This window comes from Mustela erminea, chromosome 10 (genome assembly GCF_009829155.1).
Source record: "Mustela erminea isolate mMusErm1 chromosome 10, mMusErm1.Pri, whole genome shotgun sequence".
Lineage (NCBI taxonomy): Eukaryota > Metazoa > Chordata > Mammalia > Carnivora > Mustelidae > Mustela > Mustela erminea.
In genome coordinates, this window is record NC_045623.1 from 31,689,521 (window position 1) to 31,713,532 (window position 24,012).

General features: G+C 36.6%; 1 protein-coding gene across 2 annotated transcripts in view; it reads right to left on the reverse strand.

Moving 5' to 3' along the window:
* C10H1orf146 (chromosome 10 C1orf146 homolog) overlaps positions 1-24,012 on the reverse strand; it is a 32,927-nt gene that overhangs the window by 3,944 nt on the left and 4,971 nt on the right. For both annotated transcript variants that reach the window (XM_032302964.1, XM_032302965.1), the window contains exon 2: positions 4,615-4,726. In XM_032302964.1, the coding sequence (XP_032158855.1) occupies positions 4,615-4,683 (69 nt within the window). In that variant the 5' untranslated portion in view covers positions 4,684-4,726. The remainder of the gene's footprint in view (positions 1-4,614; positions 4,727-24,012) is intronic.

The window sequence follows — 24,012 nt, forward strand, 5'->3', positions numbered from 1 at the left end:
TAATTTTAAGATTTTATTAGATTTTATTTGTCAGAGAGCATAAGCAGGGGGTGTGGCTAACAGAGGGAGAAGCAAACTCTCCACTGAGCAAGGAGCCCGAAGCAGGATGGGATCATGACCTGAGCCAAAGGCAGACACTTAACTGAGCAACCCAGCTGTCCCTAATTTTATACTTTTTAAAAATATGTATTTATTTATTTTAGAGACAGAACACATGAGTGGGGAGGGAGGTGGCCAGAGAGAGAGGGAGAGCATCTCGAACAGACTCCCTGCTTAGCACAGAATCTGACCATGGGCTCCATCTCACAACCCTGAGATCATGACCTGAGCTGAAACCAAGAGATGCCTAACTGACTGAGCCACCCTAAGCCTTAGACAAGACAGAAAACGTGTATAAACACAGCAACAAGGCTTATTTTAAATGCCATTTTAAAAATCATCTCATTTCTGGGTGCCTGGGTGGCTCAGTTGGTTAAGTGACTGCCTTCGGCTCAAGTCATGATCCTGGAGTCCTGGGATCGAGTTCTGCATTGGGCTCCCTATTCAGCAGGGAGCCTGCTTCTCCCTCTCCCTCTGCCCCTCCCCCTGCTTGTACTCACTGTCTTGTTCTCTGTCAAATAAACAAAATCTTTTAAAAAATCATCTCATTTCCTATTCTATTCCATCTGAAGTAATTACTCAGATCATTTTTTTCCAAGCCACTAAGATATAAGTGGTTAATAGTGTTTCCTGATTGGTTATAACTCAAGCTGGCTGTTCTCAGAGTAGACAAAAATCCCTTAGGTACATTAATTGTATATTCTGCTTTAGAACATGTGTATTACAGGCTGGAATTTTAAGTATACAGGCTGGAATTATGTATGAAATATATGCTTCCTTTCTAGCCTAAGGAGAGCATTTTGTGCCAAACAGATCATGACCTAGAGTACAACTATGGATCTTCCCATGAGTTTTCTTCCGCTTTTTTAAAATTATACATTGATTCCAGCAATGGCAGACTATGTAATTTAGGCCAAACCTGCTGAGGCAACTAGAAAAGCTGGACAATTTTTTAAATGTGCTTGAATGCATCAGAGAGCTATCAGTATAGTGAAAAGTTCTAAGGTCAAAATCTACACAGAAATTCAGAGATATGAGACCAGCATTTAGGCCACCTTTTCCCTAAGGATATCTGCCAATATGGAAGAAGATGAGAGGCTGAACACGGCTTCTGACAAAAGTAGAACAGCTCTCACAGGGACTACAGCCTAGCTTCAAAGCATTTCAACCCCTGAAATTGTCTTTAGGTAATACTGTATTACTAGTGCTCCTAAGCACCTTGCAGAAGCACTCCCTAGAGTAACATTTCTCAATCAGGTTTCCTCATACGAACTACAAAGAAAATTATTTGAGTGACTGTGTTTGCAATTCTCACATAACTAGTACCATTCTAGTTGTAGTTCATTTATTACATACAATAGCTGCTTTAGGGCTTGGATTGCCAGATTTAACAAATAAAAATAAAACCCAGTTGAATCTGAGTTTCAGATAAACAACATTTTTTTTAGTGTAAGGATTTTCCATGCAATATTTGAGAGGTACTTCCTCTAATTTCATTGTTTACTTAAAACCCAAATGTTGTAACTAAATGTCCTGTATTTTATGGGGCAACCCTTAGGGCTTTGGGGATTTAATTCTCTTACAAAATTAAGACTTATTAGAGGAACAGAACACTATTCTAGGCCTCAAATTATTTCTACAATTTTTCAAATACAAATTCCAACACACAACCAAAAATAATCAGACATACCAAGAGACAAAATTACTTGAAAGAGAACTATGGGAAAATAGGCAATAGAAACAGGCTCACAAGGGCTGTTTCTTATAGTGAAGTTACATCAGATACATGCCTAAAAATAGTGATGTTTACTATGTTCAAGGAGATGAAAGACAAGATTGAGAATTTTGGCAAAAACCCCTACAAAGTATAAAAGGATATAATAGATGTCAAAGAATCAGGAAAGCTTCATAAAATATGAGTGAAACTTTAAAGTGGAAAGGAGTTTATTAAGCAGACAAGTGAAGGAAGAAGGCAAATGTGAGAAGACCATGGACAGAAAGAGTAAAGGCAGAGGCATTCAGACCCAAAAGTATGATTCTTATAAGTGTATAAGGTGTACACAAGTCAGTTAATTTGGAGATGGTATTAGGAATAACTGCTGGCATATCCTAAGGACCCATGCCCAATATTAATGAATTAATATGCCATATTAATGAATTTCAATCACATTCTATCAGTAGCTGCACCTGTGTTGAGTATATATATAGTAATGTAAAGGCTTGTCAAATCATTACGCTGTACAACTGGAAACTAATGTTAATACTGTATGTCAACTATACTTCAATTAAAAACAGTAATAAATTTTTGGGGGTGCCTGGGTGGCTCAGTCGGTTAAAGCCTCTACCTTCGGCTCAGGTCATGATCTCAGGGTCCTAGGATCGAGCCCCGTGTCAGGCTTTCTGCTCAGCAGAGAGCCTGGTCCTCCTCTCTCTCTGCCTACCTCTCTGCCTACTTGTGGTCTCCATCAAATAAATAAATAAATCTTTTTTTTAAGAAGTAATAAATTTTTTAAAAATCATTCTCTCTCTGGGGTGCCAACTAAAAGAATTATGACAAAAATAATAAAAGAAAATAATAAAGATAAAAATAGAGATACTGAATCAAGAAAAAAACAGCCAAGGAGCACCTGAGTGGCTCAGTCGTTAAGCATCTGCTTTCAGCACAAGTCATGATACCAGGGTCCTGGGATCAAGCCCCACATTGGTCTCCCTGCTTGGCAGGAAGCCTGCTTCTCCCTCTCCCACTCCCCCTGCTTGTGTTCCCTCTCTCGCTGTGTCTCTCTCTATCAAATAAATAAAATCTAAAAAAAAAGCAAGAGTTGGATGCTTAAACCCAGCTGAATTCAAGAGTTAATTTTTCAAAATAACCAGGAGCTAAGACCAGATTTTCCAAAGCATGTTTCATGGAATATTAGTCCCATGAAATATTAAAAGATGTTCCTTGTATTCAAATAATATTGGGAAACACTAATATTACTTTGTCTCCTTTTGAGGATTTACCATGCATTTAGGCATATGAAAGGCTCTTAAGAGTAGTGCAGTAGGGGCGCCTGGGTGGCTCAGTGGATTAAGCCGCTGCCTTCGGCTCAGGTCATGATCTCAGTGTCCTGGGATCGAGCCCCGCATCGGGCTCTTTGCTCAGCGGGAGCCTGCTTCTCTCTCTCTCTCTGCCTGACTCTCCGCCTACTTGTGATTTCTCTCTCTGTCAAATAAATAAATAAAATCTTTAAAAAAAAAAAAAAAAAGAGTAGTGCAGTAAAAAAAAAATTAAAAAAAGAACTTATAAAAATATGTTCATACAAGCATTCCAAATATAATCCAATACTTCCTTCTACAGATTTAACACCTATTAATATTGTGTAAAACTAGTTTCTGTCTACCAAATCTACTCATAAGAAAGGAAATATAAACAAAAACAGAAATGGGAAAGGGTACTCAATCTGATAGAAAATTTAAAAGAATGTCAGTATGAAAATTTTAATTGCAAAGCAAGATGGTTAAACATAATAAACGGGGCGCCTGGGTGGCTCGGTGGGTTGGGCCGCTGCCTTCGGCTCGGGTCATGATCTCAGGGTCCTGGGATCGAGTTCCGCATCGGGCTCTCTGCTTGGCAGGGAGCCTGCTTCCTCCTCTCTCTGCCTGCCTCTCTGCCTACTTGTGATCTCTCTCTGTCAAATAAATAAATAAAATCTTTAAAAAAAAAACCATAATAAACGAATTATGAAGTAATTGTTCTTGGCAAATCAGTGTGGATTGCTGGCTCCATCTCTTGGTATCAGTCTCAAAAACTTTAGGATTAAGAGAAAAACAGGAATTCCAGAAACCTAACAAAAAGAAGCAAGAAAAAAACCAATGAGACTTAAGGCTGTCTTAAACTGGTTTGTGTTATGGAGCTAGATGGCGAAAGCCAATAGGGCAAAGTGCTGCTTGAGGTAGCAGTGGGAGGATAGAATGGATTAAAAAAATATTTTTAGTCTTGTTCTTGCCTCTCTTATATTTACTGTGGAATAATCATTTATTTCCCCTTCCTCTAGACATGAACTAGTGTCCATAGATAAATACTAAGGCAATGGAGAAATCCTATTGGCTGAGGAGCTAAAATGGTTGTGGACTGACCAACTGCCTTCAGGCATTCAACTTCCTATCCCTTCCCCAACCCAACTGTATGGAGACAGCTTCCCCCTAATGCCACTAAGGTACACAGATCAGGTTCTGTGGTTTATTTCTTCAAAACATTAATGTGCGTTTTATTGTTTCTCGAATCCCTTAATATCTCTATTAGAACAGACTTACAGAGAAAAAAGAACCATAAAAAATTTCCAGCCTTCAAATATTTAGAGAAGTAGGATGTTGAAAATGGATGCAGTGAAGTTTAGAATTTATCTTTAAAATACATTTAGTTTATGTACTTGTGAATCCACAGAACTTTGGAAATCAAGCTAAGGATATTTTAAAAATATTGTACTATTGCTTTTAATTTTTAAATTAAAGATCAATGGCCAAATGCCTCTTTACCTTAAGAGATGAGCTAATAATAATAGTCGTTGTCCATTTTATTTTTTCTTTTCTGCCATTTTCAGCCATCTGTCTGTCTCTGGATCAACCCAGGTTCTAATGGTGCCACAATCTGAAAAAAAGGAGTAAACAGGACTATGTAGAAATGTTTTTGTAATGAAAATTAAAAAACAGAAACGAAACTAGGTGAATGGAGACATGCTAAAGAATAGCTGAAAGTTAAAATTTGACACTAAAAAATATGTCTTGGTATACATTAAGCTTTTTCAATACCATGCTTCATGTTGCATGCAATACCATGCTTCCTACTGTTAAAAAAGAGAAAGAACACCCTAAATGTAGTCACTTGTGCTAACTCCACATCAATAAACCAAAATGTATACCTTACCTAACTATGGTTTCAACCCCCTTGAATGTATGTAACCTTTAACAAGTTAACACCAAATTACCTGGTTAGCACTAGAGAAATAAATAATCCACCCAATAAACCCCTACCATTCCCCTCAGGAAGGCGACCTTGCCTGAAACAAGGCATTCTCTTTGCAAATAATTTCTTTTTTCCATCTGTCTTTAAAACCTCCCTTTTGGGCGCCTGGGTGGCTCAGTGGGTTAAGCCGCTGCCTTCGGCTCAGGTGATGATCTCAGGGTCCTGGGATCGAGTCCCTCATCAGGCTCTCTGCTCAGCAGGGAGCCTGCTTCCTCCTCTCTCTCTCTGCCTGCCTCTCTGCCTAGTTGTGATCTCTCTCTGTCAAATAAATAAATAAAATCTTTAAAAAATAATAAATATAAATAAAAAAAAATAAAACCTCCTTTTTCTACAGCTTGGTGGAGCTCCTTTCCCTTGCTAATTGGGATGTTGCCCAATTCATGATTCACTGAATGAAGCCAATCTGATTTTTAAATTTACTTAGTTGAATTTTTGTTATCTAACTCTATTAACAATTACTAAAAGAAATGGCTCCCATTTCAAGGCACTAACTTCATAAAAGTAGACTTGTGTCAAGAACTGTCAAAGGTCTGTGGTTTTATTGTATTTGTAAGCTAAAAAGAAGTTAGCCTGCCCAGAGTTTCATGGATATAACAAAAAACATAAGACTCTTGGATCAGAGGACAAAGAATGGTTTTTTACTTGTTTTTTAACTCACGGCAAGAGAAGTAATCTCATTCTATTTTTTAAAGATTTATTTTTTTACAGTGAGACAGAGAACATGGAGAAATGGGGAGAAGGAGAGAGAGAATCTCAAGTATACTCCCGATTGAGTACAGGCCCAACATGAGGGTCAGTCTCACAGCCCTGAGATCATGACCCGAGCCAAAATCAAGAGTCAAATGCTTAACTGATTCTGCCACCCAGGCACCCCAGTATCCTCATTCTCTTGCAGCAATCCCCCAAGTCCAATTCCCACACAGTTATGGGGCAAAGGCCAGGTAATATCAGCAGAAACAGTGAAGGTGTATTATAGGAGAGGAACCCTGAGTTGAGAAATCCCTAATTTTTATAATGGGCTGCAATCAAACCTTCCCTGTGCTCTAGAGCAAAATACTATCTCTAACCTACAAAATTATTCATTACACAAACATCCTTGAAAAGATAGTTGAGAGGTGGGGCTGACATATGTGTATTTCTGTTGGTGCTGTTAATGCCTGTCTGGGGACCATACTTTAAGAAATGTTATACTAAAGGAAGGAAGAGTATTCTGGGCAAGAACAACACAAAATGATAGAGCAAGATGGCAGAGAAGTAGAAGACCTAAATTTCCTCTACTCCCAGGAATTCAGCTAGATAGTTATCAAACCATTCTGAACACCTACAAACTCAATAGGAGATTGAAGAAAAGAATAGCAGCAATTCTATGAATAGAAAAGTGACCACTTTCTGGAAGGTTGGATGTGCAGAGAAGTGAATTTGAGGTGATATACAGGAAGACAGACCTCGGGGGGAGGGAGCCTCCATCAGCCGGCTCCTGGCAAGTGATGGAGCAGCAGAGCACAAAATCAGAACTTTTAGAAGTCCACCTCACTGAGGGATGTTGCTCAGAGGCTAAGTGGGGGGAGTCCTTGCAGGGACAATGTGTCTCAGGACCTTCAGGATCACAGAAAGACTGAGGGTGCCTGAGTGTGGCAGAGCTCCCAGGTATCAGAACAGGGAACCCGGCTGCAAAGACAGAGCCAAGGAGTGGGCTCTCAGTTCGGGGTTGCCATAAACCATGATCCCTGGCAAAGTTGGGCCACTGCTCTTTGAGCAAGGACCCCAAAAGCAGATCTGGGGAGACCCCCACCACTTCCTCCACCAGGAAGAGTGGCACAGGAGTGCACTGCAGGAATTGGCAGGGTTTGGAGACTCCAAATGGTGCCATATGCCAGAGATAGGAATGCTCAGTCACAGGCTGGGTGAGCACAGAGTGCAGCCAGAGACCAGAGAGAGAGGAGTGACTGCTTTTCTCTGAAGGCACACTAAGGAATGGGACCCTGAGCTCTCAGCTCCTCCAGGCCAGAGATTGAGAGGCCACCACTTTCATTCTCATCCTCCAAAGCTGAACAGAAAGTATTCAGGGAACAAAAGCTACTGAGAGCAAAACTGAGCAGATTACTTATCCTGGCTCCTAGAAAGGGCTGTGAAATTACGCCTTGGAATCATAGCAACAGGCCCTGCCCCCAGAGTATCAGCAAGAACATTCAACCAAGAACAAGGTTACCAATCAATGAGAACTGCAAAACTCCAGTGCTAGGGGAATACAGCACATAGAATTCATGGCTTTTTTTTCCCATGATACTTTAGTCTGTCAAAGGTAAAAAGTTTTAATTTTATTTTTTCTTATTTTTCCATTTTCCTTTTTTTCCTTTTTTTTTTCCTTTTTTTCCTTTTTTTTTTTTTTAAAAGGAGAGAGTTTTGTTTTGTTTTGTTTTTTAAGATTTTTTATTTTTGGGGGTGCCTGGGTGGCTCAGTGGGTTAAGCCGCTGCCTTCGGCTCAGGTCATGATCTCAGGGTCCTGGGATCAAGTCCCTCATCAGGCTCTCTGCTCAGCCTGCTTCCTCCTCTCTCTCTCTCTGCCTGCCTCTCTGCCTACTTGTAATCTCTCTCAGTCAAATAAATAAATAAAATCTTTTAAAAAAAAAAGATTTTTTATTTTTTATTGACAGAGATCACAAGCAGGCAGAGAGAGGAAGGGAAGCAGGCTCCCTGCTGAGCAGAGAGCCTGATGCGGGGCTTGATCCCAGGACCCTGAGATCATGACCTGAGCCAAAGGCAGAGGCTTTAACCCACTGAGCTACCCAGGCACCCCTCCATTTTCCTATTTTAACCAACATCTTATCAATACATTTTTTAAAAATCTGTTTTAATTTTCATTTTTACAATCATATTCTACCCCTGCGTTGTATTTAACCTTATTTTTTCTATGTGTGTGTGTGTTTGTTTTAATTTGGGGATACAGTTTCTTCTAACAGACCAAAATATACCCTAAATCTACTGTATGGCTTTAATCTAGTCTCCTGCCTGATCACATTCTCTCCTTTTTTTCCCCCTTTCTTTCTTTTTTCAACCAACTTCTCATCAATTCCTCTTTTAAAATCTTTTTAAATTTTCATCTTTACTGTCATATTTCATCCCTTCATTGTATTTACCCATATATATATGTATGTATATATATATATATATACACACACACATACATATATGTGTATATATATATGTATATATGTGGTATATATACCACAAGATGAAACAATATCAGAATTACACACACATACATATATGTGTATATATATATACATATATATATATATATATATATATATATATGTATGTATCTTTAAAATTTTGGGAGGCAGTTTCTTCTAAAAGATCAAAATACACCCAAAATCTAGTGTGTGGTTCCATTCTATTCACCAGCCTGTTCATATTCTTTTCCTCTTTCCTTTCCTTTCTTCTCCTACCAGTTGTGGGTCTCTTCTGATTTATTTAGTGTATATTTTTCTGGAGTCTTTGTTATCCTTTTACCATTTTTCTCTCTCATTCATCTATTCTTCTCTGGACAAAATGACAAAACAGAAAAACTCACCGCAAAAAAAAAAAAAAAAAAAGAACAAGCAGCAGTACCGACTGCCAGGGACCTAATCAGTAAGGACATTAGTAAGATGTCAGAAATAGAGTTAAGAATGACAATTATAAAGATATTAGCTAAGCTTGAAAAAAGCATAGATGATACTAGAGAATCCTTTTCTGGAGAAATAAAAGAACTAAAATCTAACCAAGTTAGGATCAAAAAGTCTATTAATGAAGTTCAATAAAAAATGGAGGCTCTTACTGCAGAGTAAATGAGGCAGAAGAGAGAATTAGTGATATAGAAGACAAGATGATAAAGAATAAAGAAGCTGAGATAAAGAGAGATAAACAACTACCAAATCACGAGGGAAGAATTTGAGAGATAAGTGATACCACAAGATGAAACAATATCAGAATTACTGGGATCCCAGAAGGAGAACAAGAGAGGAGCAGAAGGAATATTGGAGCAAATTAAAATGAAGAACTTCCCTAATTTGGGGATGGAAATAGGCATCAAAATCCAGGAGGCACAGAGAATCCCCCTCAAAAATCAATAAAAATAGGTTAACACCCTGTTATCTAACAGTAAAACTTACAAGTCTCAGAGACAACAACAACAAAAAATCCTGAAAGCAGCTCAGGAACAAGAGATCTGTAACCTACAATGGTAGGAATATTAGACTGGCAGCAGGCCTATCCACAGAGACCTGGCAGGCCAGAAGGACTGGCATGATATATTCAGAGCAATAAACGACAAAAATACGCAGCCAAGAATACTATACCCAGCTAGGCTGCCACTGAAAATAGAAGGAGAAATGGGGCACCTGGGAGGCTCAGTCATTAAACGTCTGCCTTCAGCTGAGGTCATGATCCCAAGGTCCTGGGATCGAGCCCCGCATTGGGCTTCCTGGTCAGTGGGAAGCCTGCTTCTCCCTCTCTCACTCCCCCTCTTGTGTTCCCTCTCTGTCTCTCTGTCAAATAAATAAATAAAAATCTTTAAAAAAAATAGGAGAGATAAAAAGCTTCCAGGACAAACAAAAACTGAAAGAATTTACAAATACCAAACCAGCCCTACAGGAAATATTGAAAGGGGTCCTCTAAGCAAAGAGAGAGCCTAAAAGTAACAAGACCAGAAAGGAACAGGGACAACATAAAGTACCTTACAGGCAATACAATGGCACTAAATTCATCTTTCAATAGTTACCCTGAATGTAAATGGGCTAAATGCCCCAATCAAAAGACACAGGTATCAGAATGGATAAAAAAATAAGACCCACTGATATGCTGTCTGCAAAAGACTCCTTTTAGAACCAAAGACACCTCCAGATTTAAAGTGGTGGGGTGGAAAGCCATTTACCATGCTAATGGACATCAAAAGAAAGCTGAGGTGGCAATCCTTTTATCAGACAAATTGGATTTTAAACTGAAGACTATAGGGCGCCTGGGTGGCTCAGTGGGTTAAGCCTCTGCCTTCAGCTCAGGTCACGATCTCAGGTTCCTGGGACCGAGTCCCGCATTGGACTCTCTGCTTGGCAGGGAGCTTGCTTCCTCCTCTCTCTCTCTGCCTGTCTCTCTGCCTACTTGTGATCTCTGTCAAATAAATAAATAAAATCTTTAAAACTGAAGACTATAATAAGAGATGAGGAAAGTCACTATATCATACTCAAAGGGTCTGTCCAACAAGAAGATCTAACAATTTTAAATATCTATGCCCCTAACATGGGAGCAGTCAATTATATAAGCCAAATAATAAAATAAAAAAAATAGCAACAATAGTACAGTAGTAGTAAGGGACTTTAACACCCCTGTCACTGAAATGGACAGATCGTCTAAGCAAAAGATCAACAAGAATATAAAGGTTTTAAATGACACACTGGAACAGATGGACATCACAGATATATTCAGAACATTCCATCCCAAAGCAACAGAATACACATTCTTCTCTAGTGCAAATGGAACATTCTCAAGAATAGATCATATACTAGGTCACAAATCAGGTCTCAACTGGTAGCAAAAGACTGGGATTATTCCCTGCATATTTTCAGACCACAATGCTCTGAAATTTGAACTCAATCACAAGAGGAAAGTTGGAAAGAACCCAAATACATGGAAGCTAAAGATCATCCTACTAAAGAATGAATGAGTCAACCAAGAAATTAAAGAAAAATGTAAAAAATTCATGGAAGCATATGAAAATGAAAACACAACTGTTCAAAATCTTTGGGATGCAGCAAAGGCAGTCCTAAGAGGAAAGTATATAGCATTACAAGCATTTTTCAAGAAACAAGAAAGGTCTCAAATACACAACCTAACCCTACACCTAAAGGAGCTGGAGAAATAACAGGAAAGAAAGCCTAAACCCAGCAGGAGAAGATAAATAATAAAGATAAGACAGAAATCAATGAAATAGAAACCAAAAGAACAGTACAGCAGGCCAACAAAACTAGAAAGGGGTTCTTTGAAAGAATTAATAAGACAGATAAACTCCTGTCCAGACTTACCAAGAAGAAAAGAGAATGAATGAAAGAGAAGAGATCAAAACCAACACTGAATAAATAAACAATTGTAAGAACGTATTATGAGCAACTTATGCACCAGCAAATTAGACAATCTGGAAGAAATGGATGAATTCCTAGAGACTATAAAGTACCAAAACTAAACCAGGAAGAAATAGAAAACCTGAACACACTCATAACCAGTAAGGAAATTGAAATGGTAATCAAAAATCTCCCAACAAGACCCCAGTGCCAGACATCTTCCCAAGGGAATTCTACCAAACAGTTAAAAAATAATTAATACCTATTCTCCTGAAACTGTTCCAAAAAATACAAATGGAAGGAAAACTTCCAAACTCATTTTATGAGGTCAGCATTACCTTGATCCCAAAACCAGAAAAGATGCCATCAAAAAGGAGAATTACAGACCAATATCCTTGATGAACACATATGCAAAAGTTCTCACCAAAATACTAGCTAACAGGATGCCTGGGTGGCTCAGTGGGTTAAGCCTCTGCCTTCTGCTCAGGTCATGATCTCAGGGTCCTAGGATGGAGCCCTGCATCGGGCTCTCTGCTAGGCAGGGAGTCTGCTTCCCCCTCTCTCTCTGCCTGCCTCTCTGCCTACTTGTGACTCTTTCTCTGTGTCAAATAAATAAGTAAAATCTTTTAAAAAAATAAAAATAAAAATAAAATTCCAGCCAGTAGGATCCAACAGTATATTAATAGGATTATTCACCACGACCACATGGGATTTATTCCTGGGCTGCAAGTTCAGTTCAACATCCACAAATCAATCAATGTGATACAATACATTAATAACAGAAAGAATAAGAACCATATGATACTCTCAATAGATGCTGAAAAGGCACCTGACAAAGTACAGTATCCTTTCTTGACCAAAACTCTTCAGAGTGTAGGGATAGAGGGTACATACCTCAATATCATCAAATCCATCTATGAAAAATCCACAGCGAGTATCAATCTCAATGGGGAAAAACTGAGAGCTTTCCCCCTAAAGTCAGGAACACAGCAGGGCTGTCCATTATCACCACTGCTATTCGACATAGTACTAGAAGTCCTAGCCTCAGCAGACAACAAAAAGAAATAAAAGGCATCCAAATCAGCAAAGACGAAGTCAAACTTTCACTCTTTGCAGATGATATGATACTTTATGTGGAAAACCCTAAAGACTGCCCCAAAACTGCTAGGACTTGTACAGGAATTCAGTAAAGTGTCCAGATATCAAATCAGTGCACAGAAATCAGCTGTATTTCTATACACCAACAATAAGACATAAGAAAGAGAAATTAAGGAATCAATCCCACTTACAATTACACCCAAAACCGTAAAATACCTAGGAATAAATCTAATGAAAGAGGCAAAGAATCTGTACTCAGAAAGCTATAGAATATTGATGAAAGAAATTGAGGAAGACACCAAGAATGGAGGAACGTTCCATGCTCATGGATTGGAAGAACAAATATTGTGAAAATGTCTATGCTACCTAGAGCAATCTACCCATCTAATGCAATCCCTATCAAAATACCATCAACTTTTTTCAAAGAAATGGAACAAATAATCCTAAAATTTGTATGGAGCCAGAAAAGACCCTGAATAGCCAGCGGAATGCTGAAAAAGAAAAGCAAAGCTGGTGGCATCACAATTGCAGACTTCAAGTTCTATTACACAGCAGTCATCATCAAGAGAGTATTGTACTGGCAGAAAAACAGACACATAGATCAATGGAACAGAATAGAGAGCCCAAAAATAGACCCTCAACTCTATGGCCAACTACTCTTCAAAAAAAAAGAAAAAAATGTACAATGGAAAAAAGACCATTTTTCTATTATTTATTGCACTACTTGGCATTTACCCCAAAGATACAAATGTAGTGATCCAACAGGGCATGTGCACCTGAACATTTATAGCAGCAGTGTCCACAATAGCCAAACTATTTTTTGTCCACTATCCGGAGAGTGGACAAGAGCCTAGATGTCCATCAACAGAAGAATGGATAAAGATGTGGTATACACACATACACACACACACACACACACAAACACTGGAATATTATGCAGTCGTCTCCCTAGAGATCCCTTCTCATTTCTGCAGATATAAACTGGATATTTCTCTGACTTACTAGCTGTCATTCTGGGACTTCCCATCACCTCTCTCCTGTGTTAGAGCCATGTTTCCCTTTCCTTGATTTATTTTTTTGTTTCACTGAACATTCTTTAGAAGTTCCCTTAAAAAGAGTATGCGCAGCAAATAAATAATATAAACACATGTAATTTGAGCCCTTGAATATTTGAAAATTTTTATCCTATCTCCGTATTTGATTGGTATTTATAAATATTTATGCATGTATTTATATATGTTTGTGCCTGTGTATCCTATATGTTTTCTTTCAGAACTTTATAAATATTACTCTATTGTTTTCTAGATAACCCATGTAGCTATGCACATTTCATGCTAATTCATATTCCTACTCTGTAAGTGATTCATTTTTCATTTGTTTTATCCAGAAGCTTTTTTAATACCTTAATGTTTAGCATCTTTCCTAATCTCTAGCGTTCTGAAATTTCACACAAATGTGTCTTTGGGTAGATCTTTTTACCTGCATTGTGCTAAGTACTCAGCAAGACCTTTTAATCTGGATACTCATTTTCAATTCTAGAAAACTACTTTGTAATACTTATTTAATATTCCCAATATTCTTTTTTTTCCTCCTTGCAACTGCTGTTAGTTGGGTATTAGATCTCATAGCTTGATCTTGGTTCTCTACTGTTTTTTTCTTTTCTTTTTTTTTTTTTCATTTTCCAGGTGATTTTTCCCAACCAGCTCTAAAGGTTTTTTTTTTCCTTATCTTTGATTTTCTGTAGTTTGAGTATGATATGTCCAGATGGGGTTTTGTTTTGTTGTTGTTTTGTCATTTATCATCCTTGGTGTTCCCTGAGATTCCTCGATCTGTGGTTTAGTGTCTGGCATTAATTTGGGGAATGGAAATTCTTAGTCACTGCTTCAAAAATTTCTTCTGTTTCTTTCTCCTTCTTCTCTTTTTGGTATTCACATTACACATATGTTACACTTACAATCATCCCACAGTTCCTGGATATTTTGCTCAGTTTTTGCAGTCTTTTTTCTCTTTCCTTTTCAGTTTTGGAAGTTTCTATTAGCACATTCTCAAGCTCTGAGATTCTTTCCTCAGCTGTGTCAATTCTACTAATGAGTCCACCAGATGCATTTTTCCTGTTTTTTTTCTGTTACAGTCTCTTTTATTTCTAACACGTCTTTTTTTATTCTTTCTTACAATTTCCATCTCTCTGCTTACACTACCCATCTGTTCTTGTTATATTGTCTACTTTTTCCATTACATCCTCCCATGTAGCCATTACAGTTGTTTAAAATTCCTAGTCTGATAATTCCAACATCCCTGTTATATCTTGGCCTGACTCTGATGCTGTCTCTTCAAATTATGTTTTCTCCCTTTTAGCATGCCTTAGTTTTTTGTTGAAAGCCTAACATGACCTATTTGGTAAAAGAAACTGGTACACAGGCCTTTGGTGACACGGCGGTAAGGTATAAAGGGAGGAGGATTCTATAGTCCTACTATTACGTCTCAGTCTTTTCAGGAGCCTGCACTGCTAAGCTGTGAATTTCACTAGTGTTTCTCAGATTTTTTCCCCCTGTTTAGGTGGGACAGGATGCCTGAGCAGGCTAACACTGGTATTTCCCTTTACCCATACTGATTAGTCTATGAGAAAATACCAAGAGGGTTAGGTTCTGGTAAAGTAGCTTCTCTGAGGGCAGACTTTTTTTAGTTATTTTATTTTATTTATTTATTTATTTTCAGAGAGAGAAGGAGAGAGTCTTAAGCAGGCTCCACCTCCAGCACAGGGCTCAAAGCAGGGCTTGATCTCACAACCCTGGAATCATGACCTGATCTGAAATCAAGAATCAGATGTTTAACCAACTGAACCACTCAGGTGCCCTATCTTGAAGGCAGAATTTTAAAGAACAGGATGCTCTCACATATTTCAAAAATTTTTTATTCTTCCCCTACCAGAAGCACAAAGGAATTTTTCTTCAACATTCACTGTGAGAAGCTGGTAGTGCTCCCAGAGGTAGAACTCACAAAAGTGTGGGGGCCTGCTATGGACTGAATGATGTTCCACCAAAATCATATAATGAAGCCCTAGTCCCACATGTGATGGTATTTCAAAATGGGTCCTTTGAGAGATAATCAGGCTTTGATGAGGTGAAGTCAACAGTGGGGCCCTCATGATGGGATCAGTGCCCTTAAAAGAAGAGATTCTACAGCAAAAAAGAGGCCCACTGTCTGCAAGCTAGGATGAAAGTTCTCACCAGAATCCATCCAGGATGGCTCCCCCATCTTAGGACTTCAGGCCTCCAGAACTGTGAGAGAATAAATGTCTGTTGTTTAAACCACCTAGTCGATGGGATTCTGCTTGGACAGCTCATATTAAGGCAGGGCACCCTAATTAGTGGGTCTCCCCACTTATTGACACAGAGCCTCCTGGCAATTCTTCAATTATACTTTAGGTTTTCCCATCCCATCCCAGTACTGGTATCTGCAGAGGTTTCTGGTTATTGATTTCTGCTCCAGTAAGTGATTCTTCATTATCAATCCTTCTATCTCTACAATTTGGGGCGCAGAAGTTTACCCTGTGACCTCACTTCTCTGACAGATTTGAGTCGTTGATTTTTCAGTTTGTTCAGCATTTTACTTGTTAGGATGGAATTAGTAGTTCCCATGCTCTTTACGTGCTGGACTAGAAACCGGAAGCCAAGAGTTTTATTTTTTAAAATTTAAACCACCACATGTATATATATATTTTTTGTTAGTAGTTCTTATTTTTCAATCACTCTTCTTCATGGCATCCCTTTGTTTTATGAATTCAGTATCTCTCACCACTCTGAGGTAACTAACTACATTTTTTAAAAGTTTTCTTCTGTTGTCCACATTGTCTCAGCTTTCTACATACCTCTTTTATTGATTCTTTAATCTACTTTTCATGTCGGAAGTTTCCCTCAAATTTCTAGTGATCCTTAATTGTTCTTACTTATGTATTTATTACTAAAAATATTTATGTATTTGATATGATAGGGAATATGGACACAACAGTGAACAAAACAAACAAATCTCCACCGTCATGAAGCTTCTGTTCTAGTCAGATGATTCCAGCAATTAAAAAAAAGACAAATATAGGTGATAAGGAGAGAGTGATAGAAGGGAGCAATGTGTGCCATGGAGAAAAATAAGTCAGAGTACATGGAGAATGAGTGCTGGAGGCTACTGATTTATGTTGGATGGTTACAGAAGACATCTCTTATAAGGTAAGAGATGTGCCCAATATTCCCAAATCCATCTTCCCAGATGAATGTCTCCAGAAACAAACCTCCAGCCTTCTCCACAGAAGAATTGTAGGATGAATTCTCCTGAATGTTCAGGATGGAGAAGAGAACCCAAGGAAGTTCTAATAATATTTCCTTATGAACTTTCAATAATCTTCTCTTTCCACACTCTGCTCTTGAGGTGCACCAATACCTGATGCTTCCAAGTACAGTACTCAGCCTCTTGTCCATGAGTCAAAGGTCCTCTCTTCTCATTAATTTCTCCCTTTGTAGGCACTCAGATAACTTTCTTTTATAACCAAACTGATTACCATTCCTCTCTTTGTTTCCTCATACTCATTTAAGTTTCTGACTTGCTATTTTACTCTTTCCTTATTAATAGTTTGCTAATTTGAAAAATCCTTACTCTCATTTCAAATGTATGGAGAAGAAGAAAAGATAAACAAATGAGGTCAATGTGCCATTTGAGATAAGAAGCATATGGTATTTTGATTAATTCCTTTTACTTCCATTGATGTCATTTATATATACCATCCTTATTCTAAACTCTTCCAAAATTCTCTCAGGTTTCTCATTAAAATACTCCCTCTAATCCCTGCAAATGCAAACTTACCATCTCAATCTAGAAAACCTTCTCAGACAAATACTATCCCACAATTACCTTTCCCTAAATAATATCATTAGAGGATTTCCCTCTACTTAAGATATGAATTCAACTCCTTACTATACTCCCTTAACACTTAACACAGTGGTGATTACTAAGTAGTTGGTCAATGAATTATGTTCCTATAAATTAGTGATAAGATATGCTGACAAGGGGGGCCTGGGTGGCTCAGTCATTAAGTATCTGCTTCAGTTCAGGTCATGATCTCAGGGTCCTGGGATCAAGCCCCTCAGCACGAAGGCTTCTTCTCTCTCTCTCACTCCCCTGCTTGTTTTCCCTCTTTTGCTGTGTCTCTGTCAAAAAATAAAATCTTAAAAAGATATGCTGACAATATTAACAATAGGCTTCTAGTAACAAAATAAATTATTTTGGTTGTAAGCAAGTCATTCTAATATCCCACAGTGGGAGAATCCATTTTATAGTGCCAAGAAAAAGTATTAATCTGAAATAATAATAATAAGCATATTGTAATCTCAAGAGAAAGCACTAAAAAAAACTTAATAAAAGGAAAAAAATTAACAGAGAAATTAAAGTGGTAACTAAAATATATTCATATATCACAAAAATGGTAGTAAAAAAGTAACAGAAACAACAAATACATATAAAGAACAAATAACAAAAAAACAAAAACAAAAACAAAAAAAAAGAACAAATAATAAAATTGTAAATTTAATGGTGGTGATTGTTGTACAGCTTAGTGAATATGCTAAAATATCACTGAGTTTAAAATTCACTCTAATTCACTTTAAAAATTCATTTTAATTCACTTTAAAATGGTTATTTTTGTGTTATGTGGATTATATCTCTTCAAAAACCTAAATAGTAAGCATAAATCTGCTATATTAACTGTCAACAGATAAAATATTCCAGTCAAAGCAAAATCCACTATATGCTGTGTTAGATTCAAAGATATAAATGGAATGAAAATTCCTAAAATAGAAAAAGGATACACCATGCAAACAGTAACCGTAAGACAGTTGGAGTAGCTATATTAATAAAAAACAAAATAGACAAGAAACATCACTAGAGACAAGGAGAGATGCTTTACAATGATGAATGAGTCCATATTTTAGGGATATATAACAACTGTAAGTGCACTGCCATTAACAGAGACCCAAAATACATGAAACAAAAGCCATAAGAAGTATGTCCTCTAACCACAACAGAATTAAATTGGAAATCAATATAAGTAAAGGCAAATTTCTTCATATAAAGAAATTAAACTCACCCGAGAAATACATGAGTCAAAAAACTAATCACAAAGGAAATTCGACAATATTTTGAGCTAAGTGAGAACAAAAATAAAAATATCAAAGATTTATGAGATATAGCTAAACCAGTATGAGGGAAATTTATAGCTTTAAAAGACTAAATTCAAAAAGGTCTCAAATTGGCACCTTACTCCATTTTTTAAAAAACTAGAAAAATTAAACCCATTTCTAGAGTACAAACTGATGGTTACCAGAGAGGAATGGGGGGGTGGATTAAAAAGGTGATGGAGATTAAGAAGTATACATGCCATGATGAGCGCTGGGTGATGTATGGAATTGTTGAATCACAATATTGTACACCTGAAACTAAAATAACACTGTATCTTAACTAACAGGAATTAAAATAAAAACTTAAAAAACCTTTCTAAAGATAAATACATATATAGTTAGAAAAGCGTTAACACCTGTTCTTCTCAAACTATTCCAAGAAATAAAAGAGAAAGGAAACTTCCAAATTCATTCCGCAAGGCCTGCATTACCCTGATACCAGACCTAGACAGACACTACTAAAAAAGAAAACTATAGCCCAATGTCTCTGATGAACATAAATGCAAAAATACGCAACAAAATCTAAGCAAACCAAATTCAACAATATGTTTAAAAAGTCATTCACCATGAACAAGTTGGATTTATTCCAGGGATGCAAGGGTAGTCCAATACTGGCAAATCAATCATGTGATACATCACATTAATTAAAAAAAAAGGAATAAAAAGAGTATGATCATCTCAATAGACGCAAAAAAAAATTTGGCAAAATACAATATCCACCCGTGATTAAAAACTCTCAAGAAAATGAGTTCAAAGGGAGCATATCTCAACATAATAAAGGCCATAAATGAAAACCCCACAGCTGTCATCACACTCAAAGGTGAAATACAAAGCAAACTGTCAGGAACAAAATTTGCAGGTCAGGAACAAAACAAAGCAATCCCTTCTCAATACTTTCATTCAGCACAGTACTAGAAGTCCTAACTGCAGCAATCAGGCAAGAAATAGAAAAAAAAGACATCCAAATTGGTGAGGAAGAAGTAAATCCCTCACTATTCACAGACAGCATAACGCTACACATATAAAACCCTAAAGTTTCTACTAAAAAAAAAAAATAGAACTGATAAATGAATTCAGTATAGTTGCAAGATACAAAATTAATACATAGAAAATTTTGCATTTCTATACTTCAATAACAAAGTAGTAGAGAAATGAATAAAATAAGCCATTTACAGATGGAAAAAAACAAACAATCCAAAATACCTAGAAATTTAACCAAGGAGATGAAAGACCTACACTCTGCTAACTATAAGACATTGCTGATGAAACTGATGATGACACAAATGAAAAGATATACCATTCTCATTGATTAGAAGAATCCATATTGTTAAAACATCCATATTAACCCATGCAACCTACAGATTCAAAGCAGTCCCTATCAAAATACCAACAGCATTCTTCACTGAATTAGAATAAATAATCCTAAAATTTGTATGTAAATATGAAAAATCTCAAATAACCAATCTTGAGAAAAAAGAATAAAACTGGAGGTATCTCAATCCGAGATTTCAAGGTACACTACAAAGCAAGAGTCATCAAACCAGTATGGTACTGGCACAGAATTGGACACACAACGGAATAGAATAGAGAGCCCAGAAATAAACCCATTCTTATAAGGCCAAATTAATCTACAACAAAGTAAGCAGAAATGTGTATAATGGAGAAAAGACAGCATTTTCAATAAGTGTGCTGGGAAAACTGGACAACCACATGCAAAAGAATGAAACTGGACCACTTTCTTATACTATACACAAAAATAAACTCAAAATGAATTAAAGACCTAATTGTGAGACCTTAAAACCATAAAACTCCTAAAAGAAACACTGGCAATAATCTCTCAGGCCTTAGCAACATATTTAGGTATCTGTCTCCTTAAGGCAGAGGAAACCAAACCAAACCAAAACTACTGGGATTATAGCAAATAAAATGTTTTTGACCAGCAAAAGAAACCATCAACAAAACAAAAAGACAACCTACTGAATGGGAGAAGATATTTGCAAATGATCTAGTAGGCATTAGGCTAAATGATATAAGTTAGAAACAAAAACACAAATACCATTATGATTTCACTTATATGTGGAATATAAGAAACAAAACAAACAAAAAAACAATATAGACACTGAAATACAGAAAACAAATCAGGAGTTTCCAGGGGGGAGGTTCGGGGCAGGCAGTGAAATAGATAAAGCAGAATAACAGATACAATTTCCCAGTTCTAAAATAAATGTCAGGGAAATGAAAAGTACAGCATAGGTAATGTAGTCAGTAATACTAATAACATTGTATGGTGCCAAATGGTGACCTCACTTATCATGGTGAGTATTCAGTAATGTACAGAATTGTCATATCAGTATGTTGTACATCTAAAACTAATACAACACCGTATCTTAATTGTACTTCAATTAAAACATTTTCCAAATGAAATTAAGAAAACTGCATTCACAATAGTATAAAAAAATAAAATAATTTAAATAAACTTAACAAAATAAGTGCAAGACTTACGTTTTGAAAACAGCCAATCACTGTTGAAAGAAGTTAACAGAAGACCTATATATATAAAGACATTCCATGTTCTTGGATTGGAAACTCAATATTTGTAAAGGCAGTTCTTCCCAAATTGATCTACAGATTTAATAAATACATTCCCTATCACAAATCCTACTAGTTTCTTTGTTTTTGCAGAACTTGTCAAGCTGACCTTAAAGTGTACATGAAAATTCAAAGGACCAAGAACAGCCAAAACAATTTTGGAAAAGAAGAACAAAATTTCACTTTCACTACCTAATTTCACAACTTACTATAAGGCCACAGCAAACACGAGACTGCAGCACTGGCTTAAATGTTTACTTATATATCATTAGAATTAAATAAGGAAATAAACTTTACATTTATGGTTAAATGATTTTTGACAAAACTGCCAAAGCAACTGAATGGAGAAAGGATAGTCTTTTCAACAAAGGGTGTTGGAACAATTAGATTTCCATAAGTTAAAAAGAAAGAAAACTTGGATCCCTACCTCACATCATATACAAAAGTTAACTCAGAATGGATCACAGACCTACAGGTAAAACATAAAACTACAGTAAATGTTATAGAAGAAAATAGGACATCTTTGCACCCTTGAGTCAGGCAAAAATGTTTACATATGACACTAAAACCACAATCCATACAAAAAAAGTTGATAACTGAACTTAATCAAAGTTAAAAAAGTTCTCCCCTTCAAAAGACACTATTAGGAAAATACAAATAGAAGCCACAGATTGAAAAAAAAATTGCAAAACATATATATGGTAAATGATTTTTATCAAGAATATATTCTTCATAAAACTCCAAATAAAACTCCAGAAAATGCAAACTAATCTACAGTGATAGAAAACATAACCATGGTTATGAGATGATGGAATAATGGGGACAGAAGGGAAAAATACAAACATGCAGGAAAAAGCTTCTGGGGATGATGGGTATGTTCACTGTATTGATAGCAGTAATGGTATCACAAGTGTAAAAATGTATCAAAACATATCATCCAGTGCAATTCATTATACATCAATTATACCTCAATAATTTTTATATTATGTATTCTATGTATTTTATTATATATAAATATGTATTATGTAATTTGTATTGTATATGTAATTTGTATTATAACATAATATAATATGTATTGATATGTATATGTGATAAATAACATAATTATACATTACATATACCACAGATTACATAAGTATATATAACTAACGTATATTACATAAGTATATATTATAAACATTATGTATTTAATGTATATATTAAATATATACGTAAAATATGCCTGAATCTCTTCAAAGCTTTTAAGTAGATCCAAAAATGTTTAAAAATAATGTGTTTCACTTTTAAATTAACAAATTTTGTTGTGTAAGAAGCAGGTGTTCAACACTTGAGCTATTAAAAATTTTTTGTGTGTAATTTTTTTTTCAGTGTTCCAAGATTCATTGTTTATGTACCACACCCAGTGCTCCAGGGAATACGTGCCCTCCTTAATACCTACCACCAGGCTCACTCAACCCCTAAACCCCTCCCCTCCAAAACCCTGTTTGTTTCTCAAAGTCCACAGTCTCTCATGGTTTTTCTCCCCCTCCGATTTCCCCCAACTCACTTCTCCTCTCCATCTCCCAATATTCTCCGTGTTATTCCTTATGCTCCACAAGTAAGTGAAACCATGCGGTAATTGACTCTCTGCTTGACTTAATCTCCTCCACTCCCATCCATGTTGATACAGAAGTTGGGTATTCATCTTTTCTGATGGATTGCACTACTGGGTATTTACTCCAAAGACACAGATGTAGTGAAAAGAAGGACCATCTGTACCCCAGTGTTCATAGCAGCAATGGCCACAGTCGCCAAACTGTGGAAAGAACCAAGCAGATGAATGGATAAAGAAGATATGGTCCATATTAAAATATCTCTTGTGTGGAAGTTGTGAAATCTGCAGCAATTCTAACTACTCCATTACCAGTAGCTTACTCTTGCTGCTATGGAAACCAAAATTAATACCAGGCAGGTAAAATCAAGCAAAGAAAACAGAACTTAATCCTCTGTTATGAAGTGAAAATTAGCCTTTTTGAAACACCTTAATAGTCACTGAAAAAGGTCCCAGAAGTTACTATCACCCAATTATTTTCCAAAAGGAAAAACACATTCAACTTTCAGTGAAAGTAACCTGCACTGCTTATAAGGCTAGAAAAAATACCTTTACTTTTATGGTATCTTCTTTCAGTGGTAACATCTTTTACAAAAGTAAAACACAAAAAAAATTTAGAAGAGTGCTCATTATCAAACAGAGTTCTCCTTCATTTCTGTAAGAAGCAACTATTCTTCATTTTCTTAAAGCACAGAAATCACCAAGGTGAGGATAGATCGATAAGTTTCTATGTACAAGGAGAGAAAGAGGGCAGCACTGAAGTGAGTCCTTAAAGGAGGAAGGAAGCCCTAGGAATCCTTTCTGGACTGGGAATTGAGACAAACTCAGGAAAGCACAATGTTTATCTGGCTTGACAATCCACCCAGCATGGCTTTAAGAGGTTCCAGATACTGGGAATTCTCAAACATTAAATCAAAACCTAGAATAAATGGGACCAAGAGTTTTTAGATTTTTTAAAAGATTGAAGTATGTGGTATTAAAGGTTATTCTTTAAAAGACTGTGTAGCCAACTTCAGAGCAGTATAACATAATTAAGAGCACAAATTCTGTGGTTGGAGTACCTAGATTCAAATCCTGGTCCCTTCACTTACTTACTAGTTATGTGCACTCAGGCAAGTCATTTTTACCTTTCTAAACCTCAGCTGTCTCATTTGTAAAATGCAAATAACAGTCCTACTTTCATAACACCTCTGTGAGGATTAAACCACATCATGAAGTAGCAATATGGTGTACTGTTTGAATGTGTGGTCTCCAGTGAGGCTCCCTGATTTGAATCCTTGGCTCTGCTACCTACTAATATGATTTGATCTAGGGCAA